The 17394-nt window shown below is 38.3% G+C and overlaps 2 protein-coding genes across 2 annotated transcripts; one reads left to right on the top strand and one right to left on the bottom strand.

Annotated features, from left to right (window-relative positions):
- LOC110060340 (cytoglobin-1-like) lies at positions 1–1087 on the top strand. Its single transcript, XM_089283231.1, has 2 exons — positions 1–237; positions 894–1087. The coding sequence occupies exons 1-2, from the start codon at positions 43–45 to the stop codon at positions 1038–1040; spliced, it is 342 nt and encodes a 113-aa protein (XP_089139357.1). The 5' UTR covers positions 1–42; the 3' UTR covers positions 1041–1087.
- A 1531-nt stretch (positions 1088–2618) lies between these two features.
- LOC110060435 (translocation protein SEC63 homolog) lies at positions 2619–17383 on the bottom strand. Its single transcript, XM_020767217.2, has 22 exons — positions 17212–17383; positions 16963–17068; positions 16163–16277; positions 15085–15200; positions 14609–14670; positions 13132–13190; positions 12748–12798; positions 12500–12608; positions 11737–11831; positions 10867–11002; positions 10196–10288; positions 9710–9855; positions 9294–9346; positions 8733–8827; positions 8338–8423; positions 7677–7754; positions 7334–7474; positions 6430–6674; positions 5848–6016; positions 5663–5761; positions 5081–5185; positions 2619–4410 (listed from the first exon to the last, which is right to left on the bottom strand). The coding sequence occupies exons 1-22, from the start codon at positions 17333–17335 to the stop codon at positions 4291–4293; spliced, it is 2403 nt and encodes an 800-aa protein (XP_020622876.2). The 5' UTR covers positions 17336–17383; the 3' UTR covers positions 2619–4290.
- Between the last annotated feature and the right edge of the window lie 11 nt (positions 17384–17394).

The following is a 17394-nucleotide window of genomic DNA, read 5'->3' as shown; positions in this document are numbered from 1 at the left end:
TCACTTCTTAGGCTTTTCGAGAAAGACCCGGGGTTACAAAACATGTTCGCAGAGTTCAGAGAAGTGAAATTAGAGGAATTAGCACGAACAAGGGAACTTCACGGGCACACTGAACGAGTGATGCGAGCTGTGGAGAACTGCGTGAACGCAATGGACGATCCAGACTCTTTGAGGGCTTACTTGATGGAACTGGGAAGGAGGCATGTGTATCGATCAGCAAAGCCTTCTGTTGGAAACGTAAGTACTACATGAATTGTTTCTCTCAACCTCGTTCCCAGGGTCCTCTCTCTTCGAGGTAGAGAGAGGACCCTGGGAACTAGGTTGCGTTTGTCTGGTCTTCAATGCCAATTCAGTTGTGACGTCCTTTGGTAGGGGCGTAGTGTAAGAGTTGAGGAGTGTGTGTAGTGACGGGGAGGGGGGAAGGAGGGGGATGGGAATTGAATGGATATGGCGTGTCCCGAAACAAACCGACCGTGCGACTTGAGAATGAGTAATCTCTTGGTCCTTCTTAGGCGGTGGAGAGGCAAATACTGAGTGAATACAAGGAGTGGACCCTGGCCGGGATCGGAGCTGATCTGTACACATCAAAGTCCATCCACAAAGTTAACAGACAGTCTACTGCACCAATCAAATTTAGAAGCAAGTTGCAGTCCGGGAAAAGCGCGGGAAAACGTGTGCGAGCGAGTTACAACCGATTTTGGTTTTACTTCTGTTTGGCTGAGAAAGTCGCGAGGTTTTTAACCAAACATTGGGTTAAGTAGTGTAAAACAAAAAACGAATGTGAATTAGACACCCAAATGAAAGTCGCTCTAACTGCCAAAGTCCAATTCTCGTATTACATTTCACTCGGAGAGAAATGAGGTGAAATATTTTATTATCTTTTTCTTCAACAGTTACACCTTCTTTCCAGGGCATTGATATCAACGTTTCAAGAGACTATTCCCAACGACTGGGTTCCTGAAGTAGCTGCGGCCTGGGAAGTACTGTTAAACTACTTCACCATCACGCTGAAGGAGGGAATACGCTCCTCTGTTCAATGACGAGGAGAAAACGTGCTTCATGAAAGAGATGTGTTTCAAGATTTGAATCAAGGAATTGCATGAGATTTCGATAAAAAGATCGTATTTGGATTATTTTTGTTACTTTTTGTCGCTGAATTCTGTACAATTTGTAATAGCTCAGGTGGCTCAAAACAATTCCAACACTTAGATTTTGATGGGTCGTTATGACCACTCTTTATCACTTGATGCTACAATCGTGGTATCAAAAAACTGCCCAATCATTGGTGAACACGTTGTTATCATTTTCGTGATGCAATATGTTACCATAGCAACAGTATGACCTCCTAAAAACACCCTTGATTACAGCTTTAGGGGCTTATAATTTAAAAACGGCACGGTGAATTTTTTTTTATATTATCAACTTTTGATAAGTATGATAAGATGCAACTATTGGCAAAGTTCAAAAAAATTTTGTAGTTAGGGTTCAGAACCACCTTAAATTTTCGAAAATTTATGCTGGAAACTGTTTTGAGCCACAAATAAAACTTTGTAAAAAAAAAAGAAGGAAAAAAGCCAACTTTGAAGAATAATTTCTTCGTTCTAAATCAAAGAAACACAAGTGAAAGTTTAAGAGAACGAGAAATGATTTGGAAATGCACCCCAAACCCCCCATTTTAACGATTCCACAGCTATTTCGAATTCTACCTTCCAAAGTTTCACGACTGTTTAATCGACACATGTAGAAAATATCTTTAATTCACACAAGAAAAAACTCTAGAGAGCTTTTTCGTGTTTTCTATTGAATTTATCTTGGCACACTTCTTCAGTCAACAGGGCTCGTTTTCTCTAGGCTTGTTAGGAGCACAACTGAGGCCAAGGCCTTACTAATGTGTTTTCAGAAGTCTCCATTTTCATCTCGAAGAAAACGAGGCAAACGACTTTCATCCACACTAGCGTTTTCGTTTTGTTTTCACCTGTCCACACTATTGCGTTTTCATACGGAAGCGCATACTTTATGCATTTTCGCCTAAAACGCCCGAAAACGCTGATGGAAGCAGTATATCACGTTTTTTTCGTCACCGCTTTCTAAATTAAGTATACTGCGAGCAGTCTCTCTTTTCCTCGAAAACTGTGGGGAAGAGCGCAAAGCGAACGTGACTGTGAGTGTGACCTGCGGCATCGCCGCAAGCATGTCACGCTAACAATCACGCTCGCACGCTTACTTGTTTTACGTTCTTCCCCACGGATTTTCGAGGAAAAGAAAGACTGCTCGCAGTCTATAAATTAAGCCTCCGTTTTCACCTGTCTACACTAGAAACGGAGCATTTTCAAAACGATGCGTTTTCAAATGACATCACTTTTGAAACCGATTTCGAGTCTCCATTTTCATCAACGCTTTCGAGTCACTTGTACTTTCTCGAAAATACAAGTGACAAGTAGGATATTCCATGGAACAGGAAAGTGTTGCATAACTATATTATACCGCGCAATGGATTATACAAACACGGTCATTACAGCGCAAGATGGGAAGGTTGAGTGTATAACGGTTTTCCCGTATTCTGATTGGCTGTATCTATGCTATGGTTTAAATAATATGCAGCTGCACACTCCAGAAAATTGGTTAACGAACGATTTAATTTAATGATTTTAATACAGACATCTACTTAGGAGTAAAACGTTTTTAATTTTGCGAAATAGTCTCCGTTGTTCGTTGAGTTCGCGACATAGGTCAAGCGACGTTTTTCATCCCAAAAATGGCTGTAAGGGTGACAAACATGACAATAGACTGTTTACAGCCCTCTATTTTCTCGTATTTTTATTCGATCGTTGAACACGCGGTTAGAATCGCGAGAGAACTGGACGCTAGCGCAAAACGGGAGACTTGGCGGGAAAGGAGGTGGAAAATGCAAATAATAGCTTCGCTCGCCCCCCCCGCCCCCACCCCCCTTGTGCTTCGCGTGCGTTAAAAAATAAAGAGACTGTGAACAGTCTAACAAGATAATACTAACACTACTCTCCCAGGTCACAACTAGATTCCTTAAACCCGTTTCCACATGATCGCGACACACACGTCAGGTTGTATATTATTTGGTGCACGTTTTCAAAACAAAGAGAAAGTTTATAACTTTGAGGAAATGTGATGAGCTTACTTCACGCTAAACGACCAACATCCAAGAACTGCACTGAATGTCAGCGATCACATGTAAACCATACCAGTGCTTAGACAAAGATCCGTCACATGGTAGGTTTATATGTAGCGCGTGATCTATTACTTTGTCCAACGAACATGTGATGTGAACATGTGATGTTAAGCTGGAACAGCTCATATTGAGTAGGGTCAAGGACATGTACGTTATCCCAATATGTTTTCTTAGTTATTTTGTTTTTTACTTTTTTTTACTTTGCACACGAATTCCATTCAAACATTGTATTCTATTTGCTGTTTGCCTAAAGTACAGTAGCAAGAGGGCGGTGTAAATTGGTCATTTTTGAGTCTTCAATAGCCAATGACATTTTCCTTGTTATTACGACTTAGATTCCAATGGTTCAGTCAAACTGCCTACGGGCTTCTGACGTCTAATACAAACTACACGTATTTAAAGAGATTTACCAATGGAATAAAATATAATAAAATATTCACTCTCTTTCAAAATCGATACTCTCTTCAGAATAAATACTACTTTACCACCCATTGTCTGGGGACACTTGAGTAAGAAAGGGTCCAAACCTTTAGAGCATTGAGTTGAGTACTTCTACAGATAAGTTGGGGGGGGGGGGGGGGGGGGCGGCGGTGCCGCCATACGGAGAATATACGACAATCTGATATGTCAAGTTACAACACAAGAAATACCGTAGGGTAAATTTATGGCCATTAAATGTGCCCTACTGTATTTCCGAAGTTAATTGTTCTAGCTTTGCAGATTTTGACTGGAATAACAACAGCGTTTTCGTACACCGTGTATCGCGTGGCTCTCTGCACTTAAGCGTTTCAACAGAGCGAACATCCTGGCGTTTTTAAACTGGAATTACTATATCAGTATTCTCTGACAGAGAAGTACAGAACCAAACACAACAATTTACCGATTAGGGGTACAAATCGTCAAACTAACAAATCAGCTCTGAAGAAAGTCCTCAAAAATCGTAGCTAGATGAAAAGGTCAGGCTTCTGTGAACAGTTCAGTACACACCCCTCTTGAAGTCCCTACCCCAAATTTTCAGGAAGCATTCTCTCACGGGCGGGGTCTACAAACTCCAGAGGGAAGCAGCAAATTGATTTAGTTATTTGTCTTTAGTCGCTATATTCTTCTTCTTCACTCTCTCCACTCTCCTCTATGTCATCTTTATCCTCGTCATCCGAATCAAAGTCCCATTGTTTCGTCTTGACCTCTTTTGCTTCCTCTACGTTGATCTGAAAACGTTTGCGGAGTGCCTTTAGTACATTTCATCAGGGTTAAAGATGGTGCAAAAAAGAAAATCAAATAGGTCAATAGAGATCAGCTTCACTAACTCTACAGTGATTTTCCCTTAATTTTGTTGGTTTTTGTGTATTTCTAAGAGTTAGGCCGAGGAAATAAACGCGAACCTCAGTAGACGAAGCCAGCCACTTAACACATTTTGCTTAGTTGTAAGATTGAAAATTTCCTGTAAATTAAAACTCTAAAACGCTCACACAAAATTTTAACCAAAAACAGATAAGGTCTTTGTACTGATATCGAAGGATAATGGTAGTTCTATTCAAATTTCCCAATTCGATGTAACCAAAGTGATGGGCCCCGGCCACAAGGTAGAAAAGCGGCTATGTTGGATGCCGAACTTCATCACTGGGACATCGAAAACAAAGAAGAGTCGAACTTGACTGGTTGAAGTCGCTTTGCATTCTTTTGCCATCCACCATGGTAGATTCACCATGTGACCAGTTCATGCAAAGGGTCCATTTGGGTCCTCTCAACTGGTACCTAGCTGTACAATTAGGTGTTGGTAGTGCTACAACTCCCCCCGGATTGAACTGGATAGACGAATGTCCCAGCTCAAACTCCCAAACCAGTTAACAAGCAGAGTACAAAAAAAAAATTACTCACGTTGAAATTCTGATGAACATCGAAGTCTAAGTAAGAGTCGGATCGTAACGTGACAGTGTAATGATACGTTTTGGCTTTGTGAGGAGCTTGAAATCTCAGATCCACCTAGAAAGAGTGAAGACAGCAACCTGTTTAGTCTTCTTATGCTTCTTCACGCAGTCCAGAATTGTTTGACAAGCCCAAACGACGACTGCGTACGACACTAAGATAGTACATATCACCTAAATCACGTACAAGTAAACAAGCTCCCCTGTTTGAAAGCTCAGTATTACACAAAAGAGCTTTGCATTACCCTGTGGACAGTTCACAATGTTCTATAAGCTGCGACAGCTTGGCAAAGTCACCAGAAAACGCCTCTCCTAAACAGGTCAGGGCACTTTGTTCTCAACAATCCAAAGTAAAGTTATTCGCCTTATGTAGCCTGAAATGTCAATTGTGATGTCACTCAAACAATAACACTGGTTTGAAGGATGAAGAGACGCTGATATTTCAGGCTACGTCTCTGTTGAGATGTCGTTTAGACACCTAATCTACCTCTTTCGTATGACGAGAGTAACGATTGCGTGACAGGTCACACTCTACCTTTTCTTCCTCTTTTAGGTTAAATATCTGTTGAGGCGGTGTTATGAGCTCTATTTTCCTGCGATCCGTGACATATATCCACCACCACTCTTGCTTTTCCTGTAGAAATAGCAATAAAAAAAGAAGTGAAAAAAGTTGAACTAGCCTCACTTCGAAAGGACAACAATATTCCAATCGGTTCGTACCTCTGGGAAATAAGGTGCATGGACAATATGACTTTCTTTCGACTTCGGATCCAAGATAGGATCACGGCCCTTGACGTCGGCTTGCAGTCGGTCCCACTCGGCCTCGTCTTCGGATTCCCGAGCGCTAGCGTCTTCTTGGGCAGCGTCACTGTCCTCATCTTCACCGAGGCTAAAGCACAAAGGCATTAGAAAGGTATTCAAAAAACTGTTGCATGAATTAAGGGTGAAAACCTCTCTTGTAAGGGAGGACAGATTTGTTGGGTTGGTCTGACTAACATGGTAGATAGTTAGAGCAAGAAAATACAGGTGGCACGTGGGATATTCCATGATATACCACTCGAAAACGTTGCATAACTAGTACTTATTGCCTGCAGTCTGGCTCCAAATTACTTCAATGTCAGCGAAGTCATATTAGGAAACATAATCTGACGTTGTGTCGGCGTAGTAATCTAAGAATATTCACAACAATATTTTCAGCCTAAAATGGGCAGAAACATATATTCAGTCTGGGCCGGAAAAACAATATTCTTATATATAAAAAAAAAAAGAGTGTAAATGTAGAAGGACCAACTGAAATAATACCTGCTACTATCCAGATCAGACTCGTCTTGATCAGGTTTTCTTTTCGGTTTTTTGATCTCTTCAATCTTGTCGTTTGTTTCTTCTTCTTCAGCATCGTCTTCATCTTCTTCATCCTCGTCTGCTTCTTCCTTCTCCATCTCCACATCTTCCTCGTCTTCTTCCTCTTTGTCTTCGTCTTCTTCCCGCTTGGTCGCCTTGTTTTTGTTCTTTTTTCCACTTGGCTCCTCTTTTTCTTCGTGGGTTTTCTGAGAAAGTGATGAAACACGAACATTCTAAATCTTTCAGATTTTCAACCTCGTTCCCAGTGCCTCTCATCTTCCCGCTGCGGTAGGGCGGGAAGATGAGAAACCTGGGAACGAGGTTGTCAGATTTTGTGTACACTTATTGAAAAGCACAGGCACAGCGTTTGTTTCCACAGGTTACCGAATGTTTTGGATTCCAACTTAAGCAGCCCAGCCCTTCCTTGCAACCATTACTTCGCTTTTCATGCTACGTTTCTATGCAATATTAGTATAAATCTACTTGCGTTCTGTCACAAATGCCGTTCTCTGATTGGCTACGCTACTCACTATCTATTCTGTGCTAGATGGTGAGTAGCGTAGCAGTGTGCCCTTGTTAACAAAATGACAGCAGCTTCTTGGCGTTTTCGAAGTGTCTATGAAGAGGATTTAGATAAAGTTTTGAACTACTAGTAGATTTATACTAAAACAATTAGATTATTCGCTCTCGATTTCTATCGCGCGATAGCTGACTCGGGTTGCACCCTCGTCAACTATCACGCGATAGAAATCTCGAGCTCATAATCTAATTGTTTATTAGCAGCGTTGTGTGACACTGGCTGTCAGGGAGACAAGTGAACAGCTGACTGAACAATAAAATCGTAGTTTTATCACAATATCCTCACCTCTTTCTCCTCTTGTGAAGTTTTCTTCTTAGGTTGTTGTTTTACGGGTTTTTTCTTGGGTTGTTGTTTTTGTGGCTTGGCTTTTTTGCCTTTCTTTTTGTTTTTCTGCCAAACCTTCTGTCCACCTGCCTGGGGTGATCCCTGCAGTAATTTTAAAATTATTGTAATTTTTATCATGATTTCATTGCAATTTTAGATAATAAACACTTAAAATTCCTACTGGGAAGTGACAAGAAAATTTCTATCATATTGCATACAATGCATACAAAGGACTACAAATGCAAAAATTTAAAAACAATTATTATTAATAGAGGATTACTAATAGTAAATAGTAGTAATCTACCTTAGGTTCCACTGTATCATTTGGGTGAACACTCTCAAGGGGCGGCAGATCATCTAAATCATCCTCCTCAAAGAATTCCTACAAGAATAAATCATATGATGAAATGTTGAGGGGCACAACATTAGCTGAAAGTAGCACATTAAACCATCTGGACCTTTCATGGTCCATGGTTTCCTCTATTTCAGGGCTGTGATTACATTCTGTAACCTGTAAAACCTGTTATGGCTGAGTCTGCTTGATTGGCCCTTGATGCTATGGGTGAAATTGCTTGTTGTTGATAGAATTTACCCACAAAGTAACAAGTTTGTTAGGGCTGTGAAGAATAAAGTTACAGGCGACTCAAAACTTAATCGCCCTGTATTTCTCAAACAAAATGAAAAGAAATCTTTAAAAAGAATACTCAACCAAACTTAGGAAACGTGGCAGATTTTGCTTGTGAAAACTAGCTTCCACTTAGTAGCATAAAATGTCATTCGTCTTCTACCCTCAACCCAAATCCAAATTGAGGCTACAGTAATGCCAGTATTAAGATACCTGGCCTGACAGATACCATTTGATAAAAAAAATTTTAAGTCTCCCAACCAAAAAATAGACAACAACAGGCTTCAATATGCACGTACCACAATAACACTATTACAGTTTTAAACCAAAAGGAGCTCACCCCGAGGTTTCGTCTTTTTACTGTAACTGACACAGTCACTATTGAACCAGTTGTAATAAGACCTGCATCGTCTTCATCATCAAGGACTGTGAAAAAAGAAAAAACATCTTGAACTTCAACTACATACTGTAAATCATGAGACTTAACAGCAATCTATTAACTACTTAAAATATACTAAAACAAAACTGTCCCAATGGTACTGTTGCTATCTAAATTGATAATAATTCCTAATCTTTCTGGTTCAACTTGAAATCTAGGCCAAAAAAATACATCTGACTGTTCCATATGGACTCTTTATATTATATAAAATTTATGAAATCTAAATGATAATAAGAAGAGATGCGTGGCAATGCATTGCACAATTTAGCAGCATTAGCGTTAGCTAATATACTCACCATGTGGTTTAACTACCATATCAATGACAGGAAACATGGAGCAAACATTGATCACGTCTTCATACTGCTCGCCAGTCAGGTTCCTTAAAAGGGATCTGAAATACAGTAAAACCTCGTTAATATGGTCACCAATGGACCTTGAAAATTAATGGGGTAGGGTCAAATTTCATGACTAGTCTACATTGAGCGAAGTCTTAACAGACATATCACAATTGCACTTTTAAACAACTGTCCTTTAATAAGCATCCAGAAAACAGATATAATTTTGAAAAAATTGAAACTTCGATCAGTACATATGATAATTTATTAACAATGGAAAGATAAACATAACCAAAAAGCATCATTTAACCAAAAAGCAGCTTGTTGTTGATAAACATCAGCTACGTGCCCAAGCCTTTTAAAAACGTTTCTCAGAAAAGAGCTCTGCATAATTTATGGATCATTAATGTGCCAAAAGCCATGACAAGAAAATATACCATTGATATAGGCAAGGTACACAAGAATAACAGGAATTCCACTATTGTGATAATTGTTTGTAACAGGTACATTTGTGTAACTAACCTCCTGTCTTCATCTTTCATGGATGCCAGCTGTCTAATGGAACGAACACTCCTCTGTGTGCAAAGCATAAAGAAATAATGTCATGATCAACTTGCAAAGATTGACATACATGTAGACTACCTTAAAGGAGTAAAATAGGCTGGAGTAATCCATGATTAATAACACCTGGAGGTAAACTTGTGTAAGAGGCCACCGGCAGGCCATAAAATGGTTTGTGTAAGAAATTGTTATGTTATTTACAGTCAAAAGGTACGTAATTAGTACAAATGGCTTCATCTGTATGATTGTACGGCTCCAGAGCCACACAATTAGTCTTTGATGCCAGACAACAAGACAGTCACAGAATTTCAATATGAAAGCTCTGTACTTAATAATTTCACGATAGACTACTGACTTGGAAATGATTGTTACTATACCTTTTTAGTGTTGAAATGTCGTAAATTCTCCTGATTAAGATGTGGTAGTTGTAACAAGGGAGATTTATTGTCCCAGAGTCCCTGTATCACCATTTGACTTACACGCATACAGTTCTCAAGTGTCTCAAGTCGTGGCATGTTTTGGGCTATAGAGACAACAAGTAAATAAACAGGTAACCATGGTTATATGATCACAATTTTATCAGTAAATTGATCACTTTAAAAATGTTACGCAGTAATGCCATATTGGGAATTCACTAGCATCCAAGTGAATTTGTACAAGTAATTTATCCATTTTATGTATTAGGGATTATGCTGTACAACTGTACATCTGTACATGTACAACACAAAACACAACTTGTATAAGGTGCACCTTCCATGAAGAAGTTATTTACATGCATATCTTGGGAGGTCTATAAGCTAAGAATGGAGGCTAAAAAAGAGAGAATTTGATAAGCAAACTTCAAAATGGAAGTTTCCACTTACTTCGTCCAGCTTTAGCCATAGCTATAAGCTGTCCTACACAATTGACCATTTCTTGGATGAGGAATGGACTCTTCTGCAGCACTAGATCAAGGTCTAGGACAGAGAAAATGCAAATTGTGATATAGTCGGCAAAACCGTTAAGTCCAAAAACAAAAAATGGTATACATTTTTATTATATGAATAAATGTAATCATTGCTGCAGGTACACAAGATTCTGTGCAGTGCATTTATTGGTTGACAGCATACTACCTTTAGTTAACTCTAATAAGAAGACACTGAAAACTATTTTGAACTTTTAATTCATTCAAGAAATGAGTAGAAAATTCTCTCTGATTATTTTCTGCAAGTTATAGAAACTTTTTGCGTAAGTCTTGGAGAGCTCAAACAAGCTGTGAAAACAGCTAACCAACTTCAGGCAAAATTTATGAGGAGCCCAAAGGTTCCTAACCATGCAATCCTGGTTGCCCAGCACTTACGCTTATATATGAGAAAAGTAAGTTTTTCAGTCGCCCAAAGGCAAAAGTTAGTCACCTGTGATACCTGGGTCCTTCTAGAGCATAGCCTTGAACTTCCTACTAACTTTCAGTTGATACCCTGGCCAATGGGTTGGGTAAAGGCATCTGTCAAATTTTCTTGACCATGAATACCCTGTGAAATCCCTAGAACCTTACCTGTTTTGAGTGTGATTCTGGGAAGCTCTAACCGTGACAAGTGAGCATGGATCAGAGCTCTTGCCTTGATGCTGTAAGGGTAGCACAGGGGCGGCTCTTTATTTTTATCTCCAAGGTTGGGCAGGTCACGCATCAACTAAAACAAACAAAAACATTAGTTACATGTATTTATTAGTTATTTATTTCATTTACTGTTACAGTCATACTGATTTCATTTAGCACCCAGACTGAGAGCACCACTTACTTTTGGTAGCCCAAGGGAGGGCACTTGATGGAGGAGTGGGGTGGGGGGTAGTACACTTATAGGGGTCGGATACCTAATTCTTTTTTAATGTATGTACATTTAAATCTGATAAACAATAATTAAAAGAAAAACAACAGGTAATTAAACGCAAGAAATGTAACAGCAGGGATTCTGATAGTCATACTGTTTAAACTTACATTCAGATGAGAAAGAAGACGTCATAATTCAATAGTCTAATCAGTGTACTATATTCTTTGGCACTGTCTTGAATGTCACTCACTATGGGAGCTCTTATTGAACGGGGCACTTCTTGGAATCAGAGCACTTATTGAAAGAATTGACACTTGAGGGTGGGGGATGCACTAATTAAAGGGAGAGCACTTCCTAGAAGGAGGGCACTCAATTGAATCATGGCATAGCCAAAAATGCAGAACTTTGTATTTTGCGTGATCTAGAGAGCACACTTTAAGTGAGCAAAAGCCATCTTCAAAGGAACTACCTGGGGTGACTGGAAAGAGGTGACCTTTAGAACAGCCCAGTCCTAGCCAAACTAGCAAGAAAAAAGTTTTTGCACTGGAGTAAATCTCTAAATTCAATTACACCACAACTGCATAGGCAGGTCCTACCTCTGGTAATTCTATATTATCACTTGGTCTCTCCTGAATGTCATTATTGTGACCTTTTTCAAATTCCAAGGATCCAGCCAAAATCATTAACACACCTACAAAAAAGAAACTATTACTTAAAGCATATACAGTGTTGGTTTTTATTATCCAACTGCAGCAAATACCATCCAAATAACAGTACAAGTATACAGCGATATTGTGCAGTTATTTGTACAGTAGAAAACCTGTTTGCCGTACAGGTTGGTGCGCGCACGCAAAACTGTCACACTCTCCCTCTTTCATTGATAAATTTATTGACTACACCAGTAGGATAATAAATCTCTCATTAGAAGTTTTGGTGTGTAGTATCGCTTTATATTTTTACTCGTTGTTTGTATTTTGACTCGCCCTACAGGCTCGTCAAAATACAGCACAACTCGTAAAAATATACAGCGATACTACACGCCAAAACATCTAATAAGATATATGTATTGTAGCATTTACACAGTTATCTGTGACACAAATTACTCAGGGGTTTCAATAAGGGCCAGGCACCGGACAAATTGACCAGCTGAGAGGATGGTTTTACCCAATTTTGACCATCTCGGGGAAATTTCTTCTTATAAAGAAATTCAGTTCAAAAGGTTTTGCCCTGTGAAACCAGTTGCCCTCCAGCTGAAAATGTTATTGAAACCACTGATAACTGCTCTTTATATGCATGCATGCAGGTTTAATGTATGAACATTGGATTTTTAAACATGGTTGACTCTTCTCCGTTACGTACGTTTAGTCTGCATGGTAGGTGTCTTGTGAAAGAAGTAGTAGTACAGTTGAGTAGTATCCAGTAGAATCTGTTCACAGCTGTACTGAATTGACTTGTACCACCAGGTTCCCTAATGAAAAATAAAAAAGAAAAAAGAAAAAGAAAATAACAGGAAAATGTATTTAACCTAAATTTAAGTCTTACTTAGTCTTGCTGGTTAAGCAGAATTATGGCAAATGTTATAAATACATTGTAGTATTTTTGCTTACCACTGCAATTGGGAGAATCACCATAAAAGCAAGTCCATAAGCTCCCAATACCTAATGTAAAGAACGGAAAAGCAATAATAAGGTGTTGGACTGAAGGTGAAAAAATAGACTATTTTTTAACACTTTCAAATTTTGAAAACCATTTATACATGTACAGTTACTGCTAAGAAAAGAAAAAACAATAGGTTAGCTCATACACACTAATCAGGCATACGCGTATATACTGTATACGCGTATGTGCGTATATGCATACGCGTATACGCATATTGGGCTGATGCGAATTACGCGCATATTTTGGTTCGGATATATCTGAGCTGCACTGTAGATGATGATTATAGAATGTAAGATAAATGAAATCATAACATTTTTTTTTGTTTAACTAACCCACATGGAGTTTTCCTTGCTTACAAGCCAGGAGGGCAAAGCTATACCGAAGCTTGTTGCTGAAAGACATGAGAAATGTGTTACAAATTAAAACAGTAAGTAACCTTTTCAGCAACAGTTTCAACTAGTCTCCTATTATACTTTAAATTTTCGATTAGCCTTCTCTCCCTCCACCACTGCTGGGAGTCAAGACAATAAATTATTTCAAAGTAACTAATATTTTACAGTGCGACTACGCTAACCAAGGCCACCCCGAAAAATTTTCTACAAATTTAATGAATCAAAATCGTGGAGGTTACCAATAGTTTTCCAACAAATTATCCAAAATGACCACAAATCTGTTGCCTTTGTAATGTAGAGCTTGATCACATGGATAATTTGTTGCAAAACTACTGTTAACCTCCAAGATTATTATTAGTTTAATTTGTGGAAAATTTTGTTGGGTGGCCTTGGTTGGAGTAATAACACCGTAAAAATTATTCAATGACCAAATGAAATATTGGTTGCATTCAGTTGTTACCTTTTAGTGGCAATTACGTTTACAAAATATCTGATTGAAGATTACAAATAAGTGCCCCCTCCCTCACCCATCTGGCCTTCTTCTCACTTATAAGCCCCATCTCTATTCATCTTAAAAACAAATACCATAATGGGATTTGAGGTGGCTGGTAACAGTCCAATACTACCACTGTTTATCAAGTGATGCTCCAACATAGGTATCACATAAATGCCCAATTATTTGGAAACAAGTTGTGGTGTTACCAAAGCAACAATAAACCCTGTTTAAAACACCCTTATTTTAGCTTAAAGTGCTCATAATTCGAAAATGGCTCGGTGAAACCTTTTTTAATCTCTGAATTTTGATAAGCATGATAAGAGACACTGTTAAAAAATAAAATTTAAAAATTCTGTGGGTAGGGTTCAGAGCCACCTTAAAGTTTTGAACAGTTACGGTGGCTCTGGATCTTATCTACAGAATTTTTTTAAACTTTGCAAAAAGTTGTATCTTATCATGCTTATCACAATTTGATAAATGATAAAAAAAAGGTTTCGCGGAGTCATTTTTGAATTATACACACTTAAAGCTAAAATTAAGGGTGTTTTTAACAGGCCATATTATTACTTTGGTAACCCATTATACCATGAAGATGACTACAACTTGCTTAACAATGATTGTGCATTTATGTGATACCAATATTGTAATATTCCTTGACAAAGGGAGCTGGTATTGACCAGTCAAAGTGCAACTGCTGGAAAGAATGAGAAACTATTACCAGCCACCTTGAATTAGTTAACAGAATTCAAATTTAAATAAATTTCACACCTAAAAGTTAAGGTACATATTGTACAGGTGTAATACCCTATTCAATATTCACATCAACTTTAATGAATAACATTTCGACTAATATTGCTGCAAGTTCATGTCAAAAGAGTCTAAGGATAACATAAGCTGGAGTTTTTTTAAATCTTTACATACCTCCCGGTCCGTCAGGATTACCATGCTCTTCCCAATTTTTTCTTGATTCCTCATTTGTTAGCCTGTTAAAGAAAACTAAAACTTCAACAAATATTTCAGGAACAAAAAAAAAAAACAACAACAACAACTCTTGTGTATTGCCACTAAAGACCTTTTGTCATAAAGGTGAGATGGAGCAAAACATAGAAGAGTACATTATTTAGATAGACCAATGTACTATTACAATATAGGCCACTGACTTCAATGATTGGTTTAAGTTCAATCTAAAGAAAGGAAGGACATATTTAAAAGAAAACAGGAATGAAATATGCATTCTCTAATAACTTCTCCTAGCATAGAGACAGTGATTGAAGAAGACAGATTTTCTAAGAACTTACTAGTAATTTTAATCCCCTAAATATGCTGGTTCAAATCTATACATACCGGTAATTAAGTAATATGTCAAACAACCAGGACTAGGAAATTACGACACTCACGCTTCATAAGCCTTTGCTATTCTCATGAACTTCTGTGGGTCACCTGTGTCCTTATCAGGATGGTATTTCATACTTAGTCGCCGATACTGCCGTCTAATATCTGCTGTTGTTGCACCCTAAAGGATTCAGATTTTAGTCTTGATAAGTACCTTTGTATTTTACAGCTATACATAAACCTAAATAAAATGATAATGAGAGCAACTGATGATAGAGTTCTCACAGCTACATTGTATCAGCTATGTTGTGTATTTTATTAAGAGAATGCAATGCTTACAATATTATAATACGAAAAAAATCATTCATGTCTGGAGTGAAGACTGATTCTCTCCGAGTGTAGTGAACACAGAATGTTTTAGGGTAGTGGATGCAAGTTTTTGCTAAACCTTTACGCACACTCTCCGGGCAAGTGTCTTCACCTTTTCTGCGATTTGTTTTTGGAGGTCACTTTGATGGCAATATCTCACATACCCTTAGAATAACATAAAGTAAACTGTTGTCAGACTTTCAGTGCAAAGAAGCCTCAGATCAGAGTAGTGAATCTAACTATGAATTTGAGGCTACATATATCTTTGAACCTTCTGGCCCTTTGTAGCACTGTCCATAACCAGAATAAACAAAAACTGTAACTGATGATTATTTTTTGGCAAGACATTGCAGCTCAGTGGTTAGCAAATTGGAATTCTAGACTTATCAAGTGGTCTAAGTTTGAAGACTAGGCAAGGTAGTGTTCTATAATTCAGGTTACCTCTCTCTAGTTAGGAGTGTAAGTCAGAGCATGAACAGTTACTCTTGCAATACTTGACAAAATATGGAGGGAGATTACTGTAGCCTATGGAGGACAAGGCTCCTCTTGACTAGAAATTCAGGTTCAGTCAAAAAAGTTATTTATTATACTCTGAAATACCAAACAACACCACCCCCATCTTCTCCAGTCCCTAGAAGCACCAATTAACCACCCAGGGGGAAGAGGGGGGGTGGGGGAAGGGGGGAATAAAGAAAGCACACAAAGTGGGACTACCTCTAGTGGAATGAGAAACTTTGGCACCATTAGAGACTGGAGAAGTCTGCCATGACTTACCCTATCTAACTCTAGCACAGCGTACGGATCATATTCGGTGAAGTCTTTCTCAAACTGAGAGATCTTATAAGCTCCAACAAAAAACAAAACCCAAAGAACTGCTAAAACTGAAAGACTGAAAATGGCAAGTAAGAGTTAAAATTATATGAGCAGATTACAGGTGTACTCATTGAATAATAATTACAGAAATATATTTCAGTTTAATGTGAACACTTTTGAGGTTCCAGTTATATTGAGGAGTAAACATGTTGCACAATATTTTTCCCAAAAATATTCCTGCTAAAAATTGGACAATCTCTCCGGTTTCCTAGCAAACATTTGCTGGTATGAGAAAAACGTTTAATACAGTTGTCATTCCCGTAACTGCCTCCCTTCAGAGTGACTTTCCACTTGTTAGCCAAAACAGTTGTAGGTAAATATTATTTCTGCTAGTAAGTGTAAAGAATGTATTTTTAAGCTACATCATAACTTAACTTGGGCATGAAAATTATGTAAAGAAGTCAATATTAAATAACAAGCTTGAATTTAAAAGAAGTGAATATAAGGCTTCTGAAACTTGGATATGTACAAACTGAATTGAATCTTCTCAAATTTCATGGCGTCGTGTTTCTTTTCTTTTTTTTGGTAAAATAGTGTAACAATAACAAAACAAAATTGATAAAACCGTTTCGCTTTCAAAACAGCAAAATTACTCCATTATTTCTCTGAGTCTTACAAAAAGGTAATCTCAGGACTAAAATACACGTCATTCCTAACGAGATCGAGCCGGCCATATGACTGGCAGATTGAATTGGACTTACCTCGCATAGCGGATACTTTTTGATTTCGGCTCTTTTTTTCGTAAAAGCTCTCGTTTTTCTACGCAGGGTGGACATCTACATATCTTAACGGCTCTTTTCTGATCATCTGAAATGTGAAGACAAGAACCTCGTCAAAACGTGGGGAAAAAAGCGTCAAAAAGGCAAATCACTGGTAAACAGCTGAGTGAGAGAAAATACCGGAAGTTTACAGTTGCCGTGTGGTAACTAGTAAGACATTTCTATACTTACCTGGTAATTTTGTGATCTTCCAGACATAATAGGTTACGGGTACGAGGACTATACCAAAGAATGATATAAGGAAATAATAGAAAGTGGTGCCTTTTTCATCGTACTCGAATTGAGCGCCGGCCATGTTGGTTTTAGAAGAAAAGAAACCGTGAGTTGGCCAGCGGTTTTCATAGAAGTGCCAAG

Source organism: Orbicella faveolata, unplaced genomic scaffold (assembly GCF_042242905.1).
Source record: "Orbicella faveolata isolate gen_17 unplaced genomic scaffold, um_ofav_v1 contig_12, whole genome shotgun sequence".
In the NCBI taxonomy this organism is placed as follows: Eukaryota; Metazoa; Cnidaria; class Anthozoa; order Scleractinia; family Merulinidae; genus Orbicella; species Orbicella faveolata.
Note: the sequence above shows the minus strand (reverse complement) of the source record. Positions and strands in the feature narration are given on the sequence as shown.